General features: G+C 45.0%; 2 protein-coding genes across 13 annotated transcripts in view; one reads left to right on the top strand and one right to left on the bottom strand.

The window, feature by feature from the left end:
• The first annotated feature begins 396 nt into the window (after positions 1–396).
• On the top strand, positions 397–6312 carry PDHB (pyruvate dehydrogenase E1 subunit beta). The gene is made up of 10 exons (XM_047094493.1): positions 397–467; positions 547–600; positions 2285–2392; positions 2483–2545; positions 2649–2684; positions 2827–3112; positions 3947–4057; positions 4396–4487; positions 5376–5517; positions 5818–6312. The coding sequence occupies exons 1-10, from the start codon at positions 426–428 to the stop codon at positions 5961–5963; spliced, it is 1080 nt and encodes a 359-aa protein (XP_046950449.1). The 5' UTR covers positions 397–425; the 3' UTR covers positions 5964–6312.
• A 520-nt stretch (positions 6313–6832) lies between these two features.
• Positions 6833–19329, bottom strand: part of PXK (PX domain containing serine/threonine kinase like) — a 74266-nt gene continuing 61769 nt past the window's right edge. For 3 of the 12 annotated variants that reach the window (XM_047094482.1, XM_047094480.1, XM_047094489.1), the window contains 2 exons: positions 17859–17921; positions 6833–8103 (listed from right to left, as the gene is read on the bottom strand). In XM_047094482.1, the coding sequence (XP_046950438.1) occupies positions 7898–8103; positions 17859–17921 (269 nt within the window). In that variant the 3' untranslated portion in view covers positions 6833–7897. Of the gene's footprint in view, positions 8104–9367; positions 9405–11953; positions 11992–17858; positions 17922–19329 lie in introns of all 12 variants that reach the window. The other 9 variants (XM_047094490.1, XM_047094492.1, XM_047094483.1 and 6 more) reach the window with 9 other exon arrangements.

Below are 19329 nucleotides of genomic sequence, written 5' to 3'. Positions count from 1 at the left end.
GGGAAAAAGTTCCTACACTAGACTGTGCGCAAGCGTTACTTGGTGCCCTAAGGGTTTCAGTGCCTCAAAGGCTGACCTAACTCTTAAGGTCCCTCCAGCCTTCAGTTATGTTCCTCAGAGTCTGACTTTCGGTCCCGTGCTTCAAGGAGCACCACTTAGGGACGTGTCCCCGACGTGCGGCCAGCATGCCAGCAGCCACCACTCCGGACGAAGTCGATTGGAGTCAGGCCGCAGAAAGAGCTGTAGAACCACCCCACGCGCCACTTTGGTCCCGCCCTTCGGCCCCTCACCCCAGGGGGGGGGATGGGCGGGGCACGCAGGCGCGGCTCCCTGCCATTGGCTAGAGCTGGCGGGGGAGGCGGGGCCTGACAGGACTGCGGCCGCGCTGTGTTGTCATTTGGCGGCGGCTAGAGGACACGGTCAAGATGGCGGCGGTGTCTGGGCTGGTGCGGAGACCCCTTGAACAGGTAGGCAGCGGCACGCGTGCCTCCGCGTGATTCCTGCCCACCTTGTGCCCCCTCTCAGCGTGCTCTCTCTTCCCTCCAGGTCTCCGGGCTGCTGAGGAGGCGCTTCCACCGAACGGCGCCGGCGTCGCTGCAGGTAAGTCGCCTGGACGCTAGCCGGGGGAGGGAGGGGGTCCCTCAGTCCCGGGGAGGAGACCGGGGACGCGCCTGCGCTGTGCAGAGAGGGGGGCGGCAGCGGGCCCTATGGTCTGCGGGTTCCCACGTCCTGCGTGGGACTCGTGGTTCCCGTTTTGTGACCCATCGCCAAGCACACCAGCATGTCACCCCCTCCAGGCTCATTGGAATCTGTGGGCGACCTGAGTAAACTAGACGCTTCTTCCCTCATCCCCCTTTAAAATGTTTTATTGTAATAAAATATACGTAACCAAATTTACCATCTTAAAGTGTATGTTCAGCGGCACTAAGTTCTATGTTGTGAGACCATCACCACCATCCGTGTTTAGAACTTTATCATCCTCACAAACAGACACTCTTTTTTTTTTTTTTTGAAAAAATTTTTTTTAATGTTTATTTATTTTTGAGAGAGACAGAGACAGAATGCGAGTGGGTTAGGGGCGGAGAGAGAGGGAGACACAGAATCCGAAGCAGGCTCCAGGCTCCGAGCCATCAGCACAGAGCCCGATGCGGGGCTTGAACTCACAGAGCTGTGAGATCACAACCTGAGCCCAAGTCAGACGCTCAACCGACTGAGCCACCCAGGCGCCCCCAAACAGACACTCTTTACCCCCTTAAACACTAACTTCTCATTTCCCCCTAGCTCCTGGTAACCTCTATTGCACTTTCTGTGTCTGTGAATTTATCTATTTTTGGTACCTCCTGTAAGGAGAATCATACAATGGTTGTCCTTTTATGACTGGCTTATTTCACTTAGCATGATGTTTTCAAGGTTCATCCATGTTGTAGCATGTGTCAGAATTTCATTCCTTTTTTAAGGCTGAATAATATTCCATCTTATGCATATACCACCTCTTATTTATCCATGCATCTTTTGATGGACATGTGGGTATTTTCACATGTGATTGTGAAATATGGATTTGTAAATGGTGCTGCTAAGAACATTGGTGTGCAAGTATCTCAGTCCCTGCTTTTTTTTTTTTTTTCTTTTGAGCATATTTAGAAGTGAAATTGTTGGATCATTCCTCTTTGAGGAATTCCCCACCCCCCTTTTTTTTTTACTAGAGGATTCTACCAAGCTGTTTAGTAAAATAACTTGTAGATTTTGAAGGTAGTGCCTGGCACGTGGTAAGTGCTCAAAACATAGTTTTATTTAGGCTTCCTTAATAGTTCTCTGCCCTACACTATACCAAATGTGGAAATAAAACAACCCAGTATATTTTCTACTTAGGAAACTACCCATGAGCTGGTCTGGCCAGTAAACAGATTTTTAGAATTTTTTTAACTTTTATTTAAAAAAATTTTTTTCATGTTTATTTTTGAGAGAGGCGGGCGGGGATGGGCAGAAAGAGAGAAAGGGAGACACAGATCCGAAGCAGGCTCCACGCTCTGAGCTGTCAGCAGAGAGCCTGACGTGGGACTCGAACTCACAAACCACAAGATCGTGACCTGAGCTGGAGTTGGATACTTCACTTACTGAGCCACCCACACACCCCAAGAATTTTTTGAACTTTTAAAGAGAAGCCTGTTCTAGTGATAGTTTTTATATTCTCTGCTGTATGCAGCCTAGGTAATTATAAGAGAATCTGAGTCGTATCCAAAATGATCCTATAGTTTATTAACTGTTTTTCCCATCCCTGTGACAGGTGACAGTTCGTGAAGCTATAAACCAAGGTATGGATGAGGAGCTGGAAAGAGATGAGAAGGTATTTCTGCTTGGGGAAGAAGTTGCCCAGTATGATGGGGCATATAAGGTAATCAAGATACCTGAAATCAATATGAATTAAGGTAGCCATTTGCCCCCAGATACACTTAAAAGTAATGAAATCAATGTGTAATTTTAGGTTAGTCGAGGCCTGTGGAAGAAATACGGAGATAAGAGGATCATAGACACTCCCATATCTGAGGTAAGGCTTCCATCAGGAAGCAGACCTTTCAGGGCGTGTCTGTTCACGTGTACACTGTTCTAATTTTTATGGATTTTCACTTGTGTTTGTGTTTTACTTATAGATGGGCTTTGCTGGAATTGCCGTGGGTGCGGCCATGGTATGTAATCCTCATTATGAATCTCATCCAAAGAAATTTCTTTTCACGTGACCTTTTGAAAACATTGTTTGAATTTTGGAGTGATTGCCACTCTTTACTGCTGTTTCTCATTTTTTTAAGATCTTTGTTTTTGATTTGACAGGCTGGGTTGAGGCCCATTTGTGAATTTATGACCTTCAATTTCTCTATGCAAGCCATTGACCAGGTTATAAACTCAGCTGCCAAGACCTACTACATGTCAGGGGGCTTTCAGTCTGTGCCCATAGTCTTCAGGGGGCCCAATGGCGCCTCAGCAGGCGTGGCTGCCCAGCACTCACAGTGCTTTGCTGCCTGGTATGGGCACTGCCCAGGCTTAAAGGTGGTCAGCCCCTGGAATTCAGAGGATGCAAAAGGACTTATTAAATCAGCCATTCGGGATAACAACCCAGGTTAGTAGAGTGACCCTTGGGTCTCTTTTGATCATTAAAGAACTAAATTGAAATCTTTGCCTGGAAGGAACCCTTATAGGCTTCTAGTTAGGCTTAGATCATATAAAATGTTAATGATTTAGAGAGACAATAAACACAGTTTAAAAGTTGTTTTATTTTTGTTTTCCTACTATAAGGGATCCTGTTAGGTACCTACAACACTGGTTTAATTGCAACAGGTAAAATTAGGATTGGCCAGACTGTAAATGCCAGTACCTAAACCATCCATTCAGGGCTACTGGACATGACAGATATGAGGCCTCCTAATCAGCACAGTGAAACTTTTCACATAATGATTGTTAGTGTTGAAAATACATTTAGTCACGTAGTTACTTTTGTTAAATATCTGTATTTTGCATGGTGCCTGGAGGCTCAATGAATTGAGTGGTTGAGTGTCCAGCTCTTGATTTCAGCTCAGGTCATGATCGCACAGTCATGAGATTGAGCCCTGAGTCAGGCTCTGTGCTGAGTGTGGAGCTGCTTAAGATTCTCTCCCTCCATGGGGCACCTGGGTGGCTCTTTCAGTTAAGCGTCCAATTCTTGATTTTGGCTCAGGTCATGATCTCATGGTTCACGGGATCGAGCCCCGCATTGGGCTTTGCACTGATAGTGTGGAGCCTGCTTGGGATCCTCTACTCTCTCTGCCCCTACCCTAGTGACACGTGCTCTCTCTCTCAAAATAAACTTAAAAAAATTTTTTTTTTCTCTCCCTCCCATTTCCTCTGTCTCTCCCTTCTTGTGCTTACTTTCATTCTCTCTTTCTCTCTCTTTTTTTTTTTTTTTTGTATTTTGCAGTGGTGGTGCTAGAGAATGAACTGATGTATGGAGTTCCTTTTGAATTTCCCTCAGAAGCTCAATCAAAAGATTTTCTGATTCCCATTGGAAAAGCCAAAATAGAAAGGCAAGGTAAGAGAACTTAGTACATTTAAACATTATTTGTAATTCAGCCACTCTACTTATGTTGGTCAGATTCGGTCTTAAGTTATTGCTTTTTACTTTGATCAGGAAATTACAGGATGAGTTCAAGTTAAGAATGTGTCATGAGTTGCTCATACGCTTGTGCTTTCCTAAATCTCAGCCCAGTAGATTTGTATTTCATCTTTAGGGAGGCCACCACATTCCTTATCCCACCGGAATGGAGTGGAGCTGAAGATTTTACACGTGAACAAGAGCTGCAGTGGCCGCAGAGCAGTACGGCAGCTTTCGTGCCAACGCGCCTCTGATCTGTGACCGCTCTGTTTCAGGGACACACATAACTGTAGTTTCCCATTCAAGACCCGTGGGCCACTGCTTAGAAGCTGCAACGGTGCTATCCAAAGAAGGAATTGAATGTGAGGTATATGGACATTCATTTATTCTTAAAGAATCAGAAAGTTTCCTTTTAGTTTTAAGTTAACCTGCTACAGAATTCCAACTCCCCTAAGTGTAAAACTCTTGGTTTGTCACTCAGTTCTGCCTCTGCGTGAAGCTGGGAACCCGCTTGCTTTTCAGATATCTAGCTTTTTACCACATAGGTTGGATCTTTTAGAAGAGTACCTGCTTTCTCAAGTGGGGAGCCAGCGTTGGAGCTGGAGGTTGGGAGAAGGGGAAACTTAGAAATCGGTGTCTTACCCTTTCACATCCAGGACCTACCACTTGCTAGTTCTACTTGAACAAGATACATACTCTGAATCTCAGCCCTGTCAGCGGTCAACTGAGGAGAGCACATTTACTGTCCCATCAGGGTGGTTGTGAGAATCACACTTAGTGTGGCGCCTGGCACATGGTGAGCAGTCAGTTGTTAGTTATTAGTTGTTTTGATGAGAAGGAAGTTAAAGTCCAGGAGGATAAGTGAATTTTTTTTTTTTTTAAGTTTATTTTGTGAGAGAGGGAGAGAGAGGGGTAGGGGCAGAGAGAGAGAATCCCACACAGGCTCTGCGTGGTCAGCGGTGGCCTGATGCGGGGCTCGAACTCACAAACCGTGAGATCATGACCTGAACTGAAATCAAGAGTCGGAGGTTTAACCCAGGCACCCTGAGGGTAAGTGAATTCTTAAGTTAACAGGGCTCCTTGTGGTAGAAAGACTTTTGTTTTAATTACAATTTATTTTTTACCATTTTGTTCTTGAATAGGCAGATTAGATTTTCCTAGACCCCGAGATTAACAGGAAACCAAACAGGGAGTGCCATTATGGGAGTGAGACTATCTGTGGCGCAGTGGCTCCATAAGGCGTATCTTTGTTTAGGTGATAAATATGCGAACCATCAGACCAATGGACATTGAAACAATAGAAGCCAGTGTCATGAAGACCAATCATCTCATAACTGTGGAAGGAGGCTGGCCACAGTTTGGAGTAGGAGCTGAAATTTGTGCCAGGATCATGGAAGGTACTTACTTCAGAGAAACTGGTTCTAGAATGGTTCAGCTATTGACTAAAATAGTCAGGTGTGTACCTGGATACTGGATAGAGATCAGAGGCTAGGGGTGACCAAATGCCTCAACTTTCACCTTGTCACCTTGGCATTTTTCCTTTGGGTGAATGTTTAAAAAAACAAAGCCAGAAACAATCCCCGTAATTAGTATTCCTTTAGATTTTCTCTTCTTTGGAGAGCCACACTTCCTGTGCGAAGGTGTTGGTCCTCAGTGGCTTTTCTTGCCTCTCTCAGTTGAGCGTCTTTCTCTCCTAGGCCCTGCATTCAATTTCCTGGATGCTCCTGCAGTTCGTGTCACTGGTGCTGATGTCCCTATGCCTTATGCAAAGATTCTAGAAGACAACTCGGTACCTCAGGTTAAAGACATCATATTTGCAATAAAGAAAACATTAAATATCTAGTTTGGACTTGAATTTCAAGTCATTGGGATTTACTAAAGTACGTCCTGATACTTCACCTGGATTATACTGTAAGACCTTATGATTCATAAAGTTATGTCTAAAGCAACAACACAGATGTTTTTGTACTTGGAATAAGTTTAAATGTGCTTGTATGTGGAAAAACTCTTCTCTCCCACCCTAGACTCCAGGGTGTTTTTTTGTGTGTGTGTTACAATTACCATGGTCTTTGAATAAGGCTGATGTAAAATTTTACCCTCTCACAAAGACAACGTATGAATGTGGCAGAGTTCTGCTGAAAGATGTATCCAAAAATGGCAACTTATATGTAAAAATAAAGGCATATTATGTACATTTGCTGTTAGGTTGTTTTGATAAGGAATAGAGGAATTCCTATGACTAATTATATTTTTATATTCTTGAAGTAATAAATGTGGGATGGGAAGAGTCTTAAAATTCTGGTAAAAAATTAGCGATTCTAATCACCTAAACTGCTATCACACTTGCAACAGGAACTTGTCCACAGACCCTTCAAATGTCCAATTCTATTAGGGTTCCCATCAAAATTAAACCAAAATTCCTGTCAGGTATTCTTCCCATGGCCAAAAACCAGACATTTGCCATTTGCTGTCCTCTTTAGAAGTTGAGACAGAAAAGACAGGTTTAAGTTAGTTCTAGAAACATAGAAGTGGTGTCTAATTTAGATAGCAAGGCAGGATTGTTAGCTTTTAGTAATTAAGAGGGAAAATAGCACACAAAAGAGACATAGGATAGGTGGGAAGGAAACTAGAAATACTGTGTGGATCTATGTTTCTAAAAGCTCCCACAAAAAATTCCCACTTACAATATCTAGCCAAGCTATAGACAACACATTTTCTTGACATAGTTTATTTTAATAAAAAATACAGCTGAACATTTGTCACAGATTAAATGAAACTATACACAATGACATTCTCTCTGCATAGTAACCAACACTGATGTGTGTATTTGAATTTTTAAATGGATTACTTATAATCCTTTAAAGTGCAATTTAAGGGTTTAAGCAAATTGTAGGATAAAGGATCTAATGAGTAACGTTAAAAAAATGATATATTTGGACAAATCTTTCAAAAATCAGAACTGATTTCTATGGATGCCAAATTTACTTTTGTTGTAATAGTAACCCCCTCCCCCAAACCACAAACTTAACTTTATTGCTGAGGATTAAGAAGGTCCTCTAATTGGCAAGAGCTTTTCCTGATGTTAACATCTGTCTCAATACACTCAAACTCAAAGGAACCGTGAGTCTAGAGTGGTTGCCTTAGCAGCCCTGAGTTCTGTAACCACAGCAGTATTCCTGTTAGAACCTAGAGAATGTTATGGACTTGGCCCCGTCTATTTGAGTGGAAAATGAACTCAGTTGCTTCTCTGACTCCATGACGTAACTATGCTGTGGACTACGGTGTTAATGTCTAAGAGGAAATAAAGTAGCAAGAATGGGAATTAATCTAAGAAATAACCAGAAAATGCTTTATATAGAGAAATGAACTATGAGGGGAACATTTCTGGGAGTGTCTGATGGGATGGGAGGGATCGCAACACAAAGGTCATTCACTGCTGGGAGTGAATATTGTCATTGTTTTTCTGTCCATTTCCTTAAGTTGGTGCAAATGTTGACTCCAATATGCTGCTGCCCCCAAAAGATGCCCATTAGAGGATGAACAAGACTCCTTTAAAATGGTAATAAAGGAGCGAATTATTTCTTAAGGCAGAAACGCCAGCCTGACTTTATTCTACTTGGATATTTCCCTCTTGAGAAGCCTCTTAGATGAGCATCTGCAAAACAGTATGTGGCTTTACTGGCTCAGCAATTGTTCATCCGGAAAAAGAGTGCTGTAGGGGCTGGAGGTGGGAGGAAAAAACAAAGAACTTTTCCCTCCAAGTGTAAACACGAATCTTCAGCCGATCTTAGGAGCACTGTGATCACAGGTTTCGGCTTTCCTCAAAGTTCCCTTTTGGAAATTCTGGATGGAGCTGAGTAAGGCCCCTCGGCTCACACCATTCACAGCCTGGGGCGGAAGCTGTGTAGGCGCCTCTGTGCTCGCAGGAAGCAAGGGAGCTGCTGGTGGCGGAGGCGGAGGCGGTGGAGGTAATGCGGACATCCCTACGGAGGAAAGAACGCGCAGTCAGTATCCTCTCCAAACACCCTGCATACAGGCTCCTGCTCGGTCCTGGGTGCAACGAGCTTTGAGGAGACTGCAAATGTTTCTCCCTCAGAGGGACCAAGATTACCCAGTGCTGTATGTTTTTTTTTCAAATACCGAACAAGGAAGCTACAAGCATCAAAGGGGAAGTAATTAAAGGTTGCCGTTTCTCCCAGTAATAGTCATGTGGGAAAAAACTGAACAAATATCACAGATTACACGAAACTCTGCAGAGTGACATTTTCTCTGGGTATATGAGGCTCTAACTCCATTTCCAAATTCTAGCAATGGTCCCAAGAGAAAAGCTCCATTAGCTACTTTAGCCAGGTCCTGGGCAGCACCACCTCTGAGCTAGCAAGTAAAGATAGACATTTGTATGCACAGAGTTGGGCTACCTGAGTAACAGTGACTAATAAAGGATGAACGTTTCTTTAGCTGCGCCAGCACACACAATATTTGAAGGATGTGATTTAATGTAAAATGACAAACTGGATTCTCGGCAAGGAGGGGCTGAGTTATGGGCTCCCCGGGGCCATCTGTCTCCAATAGTCATTTCCTATTAGGCTGCATTAAAGAAATATAACATGCGAGTAACCGTTAACAGTGAAGCAGGGGGCAGCAGGCTCTCTCCCTGGCAATGGTATTCTCAGGGAGGCATCTTCCTCAGCGCCCTTCCTTCCACTGTGGCCTAACCCAGGGCCAGGACGGAGCTGCACTAACCCTACATCTTTGCTGAAGCAGCAGGAAAGACTCTACCCTAGTGGGCAAGGAGAAGGAAACTGGAAGCGTATCTGAAACTTCCCCTTAGCTTCCAAGCATGTGAACATTTGGCAGTTTAATTTTATAGTTCTGAATCAATGAATGAATTATTCTCCTAGGACAAAATAAAAACGGAGTACAGCCAAAGACCTTCCTTAAAGCACTTGCTTGTGCCACAGAGTTGGTTGCCCATTTCCTGTGACCCTTGCAGCTCTCGGTAACTCCACTATCTTTTTCTGGCCTTACCCTCAGCCCCTCCTAGGGCTACACCAGCCAGACATTCTGGTAGGTAGTTTTCCCCCCTAAGCTGCTACTGAGCTGTGATGGTAAATAAATATACCAACTGCCACTTGAATTTATATGGGTGAGTGTTTCAGGATCACCAATAAAATACTTGGGTAAGAGCATCCTTTTTATCAAATGTGACACATAACAGTTAAAGTTTTGTATTTCATAGAAAACCACTTACCTTCCTTACATCTTTTGCCCAAACCTAAGGCAGCTGAAATTAAAAGAATCACACAGATACACACATTCATGCTCTGCAATCTTAGAATTCTCAAATAATGGAAATACAGCAATACAAATAAATATTAAATACAGACAAATGAACAAAATGTAATTCTCCTTGGTTCCATACAGTAACAACTAATGAATGAAGTTCTATTATGTGCTCTGCCACGGTGGATTGTGGACAAATGTTCCCAGCTTTATGTTACCGGGCTACAAAGATAAAAAGGACTTTAAACGCACAAATGATTGCTGAGGTGAGAAGAGCAGCGACGGTGTGTGACAGAAGCATTCCTCTGAAGGGGGTTTTTGGATAGTGGCCGATGAAATACCAGGAGGAGAGGAAATGGTCTCTGAAGGCTCTTGGAACTCAACTGCAGCACCGAGAGAGCCTGGAGGAGTCAGCGGGCAACAGTAACCCCCAGCACTACCCAATGACCGGCAAAGGGCGGCAGAATCTGGACTTGACATTCAGGGCCTGATGTCAAGGAGCTCCAGGGTTTCTGCCTGCCAGCTTTGTGCTTTGACCCTGGAGAAGAGTCACTGCAGGTTACAAGAAAGAAGGCAGGCTCTGGGCTGCGACAGCACTTGAGTTCTTTCTGATAAAGGCATAGTGCTGGCCATCCAGAGACCAGTTACCCCTCTAGCCCAGGATTCTGGGAGGCTAGAGGCAGGCCTCAGCAGCTGGACTTGTCTATGGGTTGCCTCTTGGCACAGAACAAATCTGCCTGGTCTTCACAAGGAGCCAACCCTTGACTTTGGCTTCATCACCAGGCACTCAAAGTTAAAAGTGCAAATTCACTATCCCAGAGTTTGGGAGTTGCAGGTGATGTTCAGTACATGGATCTTCATTTTCCAAGTAAAGACTGAGATTGTTAGGACTTTAAATGAATCTCTCAGAATATGTAGGCAGCATAAATAAATACATAGTCCCAAGTGCCACAGAGTAACCCATGCTTGTAAAGCAAATGACCTACTCATCCAATGGTAAAGAGCAGGGTCATGGAGGGCCGGACCAATCCCAAAGGGCCTAATGTCCCACAAGGCCCACTTTTCCTCACTGGGCCTGCAACAACCAGGGCAGATCTTGACGTGTACTATCAGGGCAACGCCAGACCTCAACTTGCCAGATCAGAACACTCTGGAAGTGGGGAGGAGGTCTGGGAGTCAGAAGGCCAACGCTGGAGGAAGCAGGAACACAGACCAGGGACTCAGTCTCTGACTGTAAGCCCTACCATGGTTTTTGGCTTTTTCTTTTTGCCTTCTCTATAGTTCACAAGCTTCCTTTAAAGGTTTGTTGGGGCTTAAGCTATAATACATTCTAACAATTAGCAGTATTAATAAGGGCCAAATTCAGAGTTGGCTATTTGGCCTGTGGCAAACCTGGAAACAACTGCCTAATGCCTGAATGCCACTGACTCCTCAGATGCGAACAAGCTCTCCCCACCACGGGTTTTCTGATAGCCCTTGTCCCCAGGCCATAGACAAGACCAGGCAGATTCCATGTTGGATTGGTTGCTAACTGAATTCACCAAGCTTTGAAAAATACTGGCCTGCAAAAACCCAGAATGAGGGATGCTCCAAAACAGCTGATCTATAATTATATCCAGTTCTCTCCCACCTTACCTACTCTTGGGCAAAAAGACCAAAAATCAACTACTCTATCCTCCCCAGAATCCTATCCACCAAACTAATGGGAACCCGGCAATCCAGCAGAGGCCCTGGAACAGGCCATGGACCGTTGCAGGAAGAGCATATGTTAGGCCCAGAAAAGAATGTCTTGCCAGAAACATCCTCACCAGCCTTGTGGGAAGGATATCTGGGGATCCCCTTTCTTTGGGGTCAGTTTTAGCAGTGGGCAGTCTACAGGTCTTGGTAGATCTGAATTCCTTTGTGATCCACGAATAGAAGTGGGGAGGCCACGTGGCCACCAGACCAACACCACAGCTGCTGGCTACCCTCGAGAGAGAACAGACAGCAGTGACCCCCTGGAAGCAGGCAGCCCCCAGCTCTTGGCAACTGCCTTTGTCTTCTGCCTCAGATAGATGAGGAGGCTGCACTCGTGTCTCAACTCAAGAATTATTAGGGATGCTTAAAAAAGAACTTTTCCCTACTGCCAGTTATAAAAGCCAGTGAGTTGTCTTCCTGTAACCAAGAACTCAACCAGCTAACACTCTTTCCCTTCATCAGAGTGATAAGGAACCGATATTTTTGCTGCACAAGGACTTTGGGACCCTGCTTTGTGAAATTAAAATATGCCAAAACGCCATGCAGTTGATTTTTAGGTTTTAGGGCTGTGTTTTAAAACTACCATCAGAGGGGAAATGAAGATTTTGAAGGTCAGGGTGAAAATGAAATGAATAATGAAGTCACTTGGGTGCTTTTTAAAGATGCTGCATTTCATTTAAGTGTTCAGAGAAGGAAATCATCTCAAATCTGCTTTCCCATTTGTTCATCACTTCAGTGATCTAGATACATTGGGTCCCATTTCATATCCAGAAACAGAGCATCTTTAAAGTTAGAGAAATCAGTATAGCTTACTTTACCGAAAATTCACGTTCAAAATGGTGCATGCTCTACTGAAAACAGCAAAGACAGAGACAGAGACAGAGAGAGAGAGGGAGAGAGAGGGGGACACAAGTCATTATTCAGCTTTTAGTGTCATTTAATCAAATAGTAAGAGACAGTAAAATATTAGTTTGAATCACATGCTTATTATTCTCACTGCCAAACTAGGCTATATTTAACTGCAAAACGCACTGGTTCGTAAGCATGATTGTGACTTTTTTAGAACATGGCAAACATGCTAATAGAGCAACCAGGGAGTCATTTTCCTCTTCATACTCTTTGTTCTGTTTTTCTGAGCCACTTAGGTGCTGTTTTTGTTTACAACACTCACTTCAGAAGACCTGTGAAGGTTCTACCCCGCCTGAAAAGTGGAATGGGTCCTGGAAATGCAATTAGTTCTATTGCTAAATAAGGACAGTCTACCAAGAAGTCTACCACTTTCTTCCAATCAAGCCTTCCATAGTCTAAAATGGAGACCTGTCTTTTTAAAGTTGGGAAGAGCAGGAGCACAGGGCAGGTCTAAGGCGAGCTCCAGGCCAGGGATGAGAGGCCCCTCCCCGAAGGCAGCTGGGCTCTACAGGCTGAACTGGTCAGTGAGTGGCATTTGCTTACTTTAGGCCATGAAACCATTAAAAAGAAAAAAAGCAAGGCAAACGTTCTTGTCTTCCTTTTGACTGACTGGATTCCTGGCGAAATGTGAAGGATAATGCCTTCCCTGACAGGGAATCCCAGAGTTCCTGATGAACCAATGTGCCCTACTGTCCAGAGGAAAATCCCTTTGTCTGTGGAGGGGCTGAGAAATGAGGCCCATGAGGGGCTGGGCAGACTGACCACTCACGTGGGACAGCTCTGGGAGGACGCCGGGGATACTGTCCTGTGCCACTTCCACCCGAACCAGCCCACAGCTCAAGGGAGGAGCTTACACGCTTGGGCTGGGAAGTGGGGGAGGGAGACTAAGAGGGCGGGAGAGCAGAGCCAATACACTCTTCAGAGAAATGCTGCAGGCAGAGCTGTTCATCCCAAAGATGGGGACTGCTTTGTGTATGTGTAGGTCTTTAGAAAAGGGGGCAATTCGTGGGGTGCCTGGGTGGCTCAGTCAGTTAAGCATCCGACTTCGGCTCAGGTCATCATCTCACGGCTTGTGGGTTTGAGCCCTGCATCAGGCTCTGTGCCGACAGCTCGGAGCCTGGAGCCTGTTTCAGATTCTGTGTCTCCCTCTCTCTCTCTGCCCCTCCCCACTCGCGCTCTGTCTCCCTCTGTCTCAAAAATAAACATTTAAAAAATTAAAAAAAAAAAAAGAAAGAAAAGAAAAGGGGGCAATTCTTATGGCCAGAGACATGGATTCTGAGCCTAGATTGCGTTTCAGACTTTAACCTGGCTAGACAAATTCTGGAAACTCCAACATTCTCAATAAATACATTTTTTGTGTGTGTGCCTCATTTATTCTTAACCATCCTTCCTATTATTTAAGCTTCTGGTCACTTTGTGCCCATAAGGCTCTGTTTTCCCTCCTCCAGATCTCCAGATATGAAACTTCTCTCTCTCCACTCTTTCTTACACACCGAGTTTTCTATAAATTGCCAGCTCTCTCCTCAAAATTATTACTTTAAATTATAAGCTGCAAGCATGAAGGGCTAGAATTCTCTTGCAGGGCATTTATAGCTTATGCTTGGTAGTACTTTACTGCTTATAAAGCTTTGTTTTTGCACGTTACCTAATACAGATTAGGAATTCCTTTAAAAGACAGCTTCAAAGAATGGAAATTACTTGTCCAAGGTCACAGCTGGGAAGTGGCAGACCCACAGCCAGGGTTTTCCGACTCCACTTTCAGGGTTCTTTTCCTGCCACTGGTCAATATTTAACAGCACCCTGCAGTGCACCCAAGGGAACAGGCACCTGATGAAGATTGGTAGGGGTAAAAGAGCAAAGACAGAAGCAAGTTTGGATCCTGGCTCTAGCACCCCCCGCTTGTGTGACCTTGGTCAAAGTCTGTCACCTCACTAGAGCCTCTGCTTCGGTGTCTTTAAAATGGAGCTATAGTAGAAACTACTCTCATTGGATAGGAAGGTATTCATAAGGATTAAAACAACGACTGTAAATCACTTAGAACAGTGCCTAGCACAAAATAAGTGCCTACAATATGTTAGATACAATTATTAAAAACAACAATAATGTAGAGTCTCCTGCTTTACTTAGCTTTCCCAAACCCGGTGTGTATGGAGATTTGGATCTTCTAAACCACTCATTTCTATGAATACAGAGTGTAAACACGAGTTGGTGATATTTACCAAGAAAAAAGTCAGGATAAAGAATTTTAAAGCTCTTGAAAGAGTGACTGTCCAGAGGTAGGGAGCATAACCTTTAGCAGAAAAGAAAGGAATGTTCTCACCGAAAATATAAGGATCCAACACAAGAGTTTTAGAGAATCCCACCCCTCCCAATGGAATCACCACCAAACTCAGGGACATATTTATCCCTCAAGAGGCTCCATGGCAGGCAGGTGCAGTAAGAAATGGGAGAGGCCCCGTACTTACGCAATTGGAAAGAGCTCATGAGGGTGACACTCCTTCGCTTAGAAACATCTGTCAATTCTGCTCCATACTAAAAGTAACAGGGCTTAAGAATACCCTAAGCTGTCATGTATGTGCTTAAAACTGATACTTTCAGGAAGGAAGTCAATGCGGTCAAACTGAACTTGCCTACGCTGACCTATTGTTGAGCACACAGGGCCCCCAGTAGATTTACACTATGCTTGATTAGAAGGGACCGTGAGATGGTCTCCTCTTAATTCCCACATTTTTTGCCTTTGACAGATGAGGTAAACAATACCTAGACATGGAAAATGACTCATCCAAGACGTCCCAGTAAGGAACAGTGTACCAAGGGATTACTATACACCCAGTGCTGTTCTAACCCCACACCCAGGAAATGCTCTGGAACTTTGTAATAACTCCCATAGGCAGGCACTGTCATTATCCTCACTGACACATGGGAACACCTGAAGCGCAGGGAGGCCAACAGTCTGGTTCAAGGTCCCAGAACTAGCAAGTGTTCGCCCTTGAGTTTAGGTTCCCCGGCCTGAGGTGTAGTTCCTTCCCAAGGGGCTCCCAGATTGTGTTTTTGAGATGCTACCTTGAGCAAGAATACTTTTTTTAATACTAGCCCTTGAAAGTGAAGATTTTTCCTTCCTTTCTTGAGAAAATTGCATTTGATCATAAAGCTAGAAGACCTATCCTTGACTTGGTTCCCAGGTAAGCATGCCATTTTTTTTTTAACCATTACCTTAGCCTAGAAGTAAAGCCATATAGATAAGAGCAAATATGATTCCAGCAACAAGATAGACAGTGCAGAGAGGCAACGAGAAAGATGAGCCCACTGGAGAAGCCTGGCCTCCTGTCCTGGAAGGAGGGGCCAGTCTAAGCAGGGGGCTGACCAGCCAGAAGATGCCACCCTAGGCTGGGAGTCTGCTCTGTCCCAGCAGAGGCCCTGAAGGCAGAGCAAGCCCAAGCAAATCCAGCAACAAGGATTTACGGAGCATCAGCCATGGGCACAGCTGCATGAAGCTACTACGTGTTTGTGGCTCCCTCGTGCCTCACACAGCACAGAAGCTTGGGACGCTGCTTGCTGGAGGACTAGATTTTCGGGGGGGAGATTCTCTATTGAAAGAGGGTAAATATTGGGAGGAAAAAAAAAGAAAATTACCATGGTTGGACCTCAAGGAAAGCATTTGCTTAATTATGTCTATCATTTTGGAGCTCTTGAGAGGCTCTAGAAATGCGACTCCACATGAGCTAGGTCCCTGTCTATTCGTCCCTGTAAGCCAGGGCCAACCACAGTGCCCAGCACATTTCAGCCTCTCACTAAATGCATCATAAATAATGAATAAATTCATTGTTCAAGGCCAGAAATGCTGGGTTGACAGGCAAAGGCTAGTTCTCATTTTTAAGAGATGCATTACAATAAGTGCCCAGCAGAGGTCAGAGTACAGTCTTTAGGGCTGAGTTGCTAATTTCATCAACAAAACGTTAAAGGAGATAAAGGAAAGAAGGAGCCGGTATTTGCTGGGAACTTATCACTTGTGCCAGGCTTTGTGCTTGGGGCCTCACATATTTTTCCCTCTCGATCCTCACAACTCCCTTTCAGAATAGGTATGATCAAAATTCACAGTAACGCCCCCTACCACTCCCACTCACCTCAAAGTTTTTCCAACATTGACTCTCATTACCAAAAATTCCCCCTTTTTCTTCTCTCCTTCTGAAAATTCCCTCATCTCATGCAAACCTGCTACAGTATGAGATAGCTCCCATTCAAAACACAGGTAAATCAGAGGATTCATGAAAAAAAAAAAATCCATATAGATGGAGAATTCCCTGACGCATTTAAAAATGAGAACTGGCAGTTAACTTCCCAGGACTATACCTAATGCATACAGTAGATGTTCAATATGATTAAAGAGACACCTTATATGTTAAAGGGTTTATGGGTTCTCACTATTCATTCTCTCCAATTTCCTTCAAATGTCTAAGGGGTATGAAATTAATATCCTTTCTTCCAGAAAATGGTTCAACATGATCTGGGCAGTGGAGCTCCAGAAATTTCTGACCAGCCTATACAACTCACCCCTACACAAGACGGAAAAGACGAGATTCTCCCTTGATCAATATTTGGGGGCTTTCTTGCAAAATCTGCTGACAAAGTCAGCCAGGGAAAAGAATGATCATTCCCACAAGCCAGGTACTTGGCTCCTCAAAACGGGTCCTGGCCCAGAGCATTCCCCAGCAAACCACCAGTAACCATCCTCGGTCAGCAAGAGGAGAGACCCACCAGCCAGAAGTAAGCTGAGTAAGAAGTTTGTACACTCTTATAGCAGAAGTTTGTAAACTATTCCCTTTATGCTTGCTTTTCATTTTCCTAAGAAGGTCAATTAGAAGTATTTGAGAGCAGATGGGTAATGCTCTTGATAGCTCCTGGGTGCTGCCTTAATCCTTGATGAACATGGAACTGTCAGCTCATAAATCAAGCCCAGGCAATGACCCTCCCTTCAGACAGCTGCAGCAACTCTTCCATGCACAGCTGACAAGCTCTGAATGGCAGAACCAGCTCCTCTGACATTGAAAACATCTGGTTCCTTTAAGAAGTGAAAAGAAATATGACTGGTTTCCCAATGTGTTTTTATGAGGCTAGCAAAATGGTCAGGGAAGAGATATTAGTTCAAATAGGAAAGAGGGAAAGAGCATCATGAGACTATTCCACGAAATTGGAGATTATTTTTATAAATATTCCCCAAGATAAATTCTTTCTACATTTTTCAAACAAAACTCATCGTAATCTGATTTAATTCACAAAGGCAAAACAAAGGCCACAAAAATATTCCCAGGACTAAACGTGTTACAGAGCAGAACAGAGCACCAACAGTTATCGGGAAATCAGAAGTTCGGTGGTTAGGTCACTCCCACACCTGGGCATCTCACCAGTTCTGCTCTGTGACCACACAGACATTGTGGCTGGGCTCCCTGAAGAGACAGCTCTGGCAGAACAAGGCGCCTGGGCAGCAGAGCAACTGTTTTGTTCAGCTCAGCATGTACCGAGGCGAGCTCTGATCTGAGGAGCCCTGCGTGAGGCTTTTCAGCAAGAGAGCTGGCTGGAAGCAGAGGGTGGCTACTGCCTCTGAAATCAACTATTCCACTCCCTGTGAAGTCTGAATTTGGAAATCTAGACCCTCAGCTCTTCCAATTTGCAGTCCCACCGCTTTCTCTGGAGGAGGCAGGTACTGTCTGACCCCTGACACGCTTGGGCCCAGGCAGGAAGAGAAAGGGCCCCATTCCTCCTCCTGCTGGGTCAGAGGATGGCAGAGGGTTACTTTGCCTCCATCACTCACCTGCTGTAGAGGGTGGAGTCGGTGATGACGGGGATGTGAGAGGTGAGCTGGCCCCAGATCCTGCTAAGAGAAAACACAGAGAAACCCTCATGGGGACAAAGACAGACACCTGGAATCTGGCCTGAGCTGGGACCCACCATTGCCTGAGAATCTGCACGTGGCTTAGTGGGTGGGCCTTATGGTAAAAGATGAGGGGGGACAGGGAATTCAGAGGCTGGACTCAGTGACCACAGGCTATCACTGCTGTGTAGGGCATGTTTCCTCCCCAGGCCACTGAAGGCTCCTTGCCACCCACTGCTCCCCACACTCTGCCTGGTTGAAAACAACTTTGAGCTGTCAACGACTTGTGCAGTTGGCTGTAGTATCTTTTCCTGACCCAGCTTCTGTCCCTGGATAATGAACGCCAAATGACAATGGCCACAAGCAATACAGGGGACAGAGAGAGACAGAGAGGGACAGAGCAGTCCAGTGGAGGCCTCTCCAAAGGAAGTGAGAGTTCCCCACAGCATCCACCTAGCAATGCTCTCTGTAGAAGTTCCATTTTATCAATTAGGTAGGGTCAGCCTATTCAGCGTGTGGGTCTCCCAGGCCTCTTCTTAGCGGAAATCCAGCAAATACCATTATTTACATTAAAACAATATGCATATTCCCCATATTCTCAAGTTCTCAGCATCTCCCCATTGCTCAGAAGTCTCCAGAGAATATTCTCCTGGCCTGACATAGAAGTGGCCCAATAAGCAGATAGAGGCTCCTACATAAGCCCTTCTGTGGCAACATGAAGGCTGCCCCCTGACACAGAGGTCCTATGGAAGGGTTAACCGAGGCTCCAGGGGTGGCTGTGATCATGTCCCTGAGAAGCCTCCAACCATGACCTCACCCACTGCCCACAGGACAGGTTGGACATGGCATGGACGCTGGGCATGAGGAAAAATGTCTGAATTAAACCGCACCTCCCTCAAGCCGAGTGGCTTTTCACTATTCACAATATGCTCTCACCACCCTGTTTAAATATGAGAGGCATTTTACTGAAAAAGGAGGCAAAACCCAACCCATCCTGTCTTCCCACTGCTTTGTTGTGCTAACATAGATTTTAAAGGGGAAAACACCGAATCTGTGATTCCGGTGGGGTCTGGAGATAATGTTTACATTTCTGCCAACTGCTACTTGGCTTTCCTGAACACCTTGAGGGTGCGGTGGGGTCTTGGAGTCCTTGGAATCTCATCTGGCTGCATCCGGCCCAGAACCTTGCAGGCAGGCCGGGCCTCGGGAAGGTGGAGGACCCTGAGCCAGGCTTTCTCTGCTTGGAAAAAATTAGTTGCCGGACAGAATGTCTGTCAGACATGCTGGTTGGAGACATGAGTTTCAGCCTAATGATGACAAAGACTGGCCCATGTCCATTACATCAACCATGGAGAAAAGAGACCTCCAGCTCTGAAATTACCCGCCAGCCACAGCAGCTGCTGTATCTGAG

Source organism: Lynx rufus, unplaced genomic scaffold (genome assembly GCF_022079265.1).
Source record: "Lynx rufus isolate CCGP_SWC_20201006 ecotype Redwood Valley unplaced genomic scaffold, mLynRuf1.p SCAF_4, whole genome shotgun sequence".
In the NCBI taxonomy this organism is placed as follows: Eukaryota; Metazoa; Chordata; class Mammalia; order Carnivora; family Felidae; genus Lynx; species Lynx rufus.
Note: the sequence above shows the minus strand (reverse complement) of the source record. Positions and strands in the feature narration are given on the sequence as shown.

What these genes read in the sequence shown, in the direction of transcription:
- PDHB (XM_047094493.1), top strand. Translation starts at nt 426, where the DNA reads ATGGCGGCGGTGTCTGGGCTGGTGCGGAGACCCCTTGAACAG. An exon ending in CGGCGCCGGCGTCGCTGCAG is followed by an intron (nt 601 to 2,284) that starts GTAAGTCGCCTG and finishes TCCCTGTGACAG; the next exon opens with GTGACAGTTCGTGAAGCTAT. An exon ending in TTGCCGTGGGTGCGGCCATG is followed by an intron (nt 2,685 to 2,826) that starts GTATGTAATCCT and finishes TTGATTTGACAG; the next exon opens with GCTGGGTTGAGGCCCATTTG.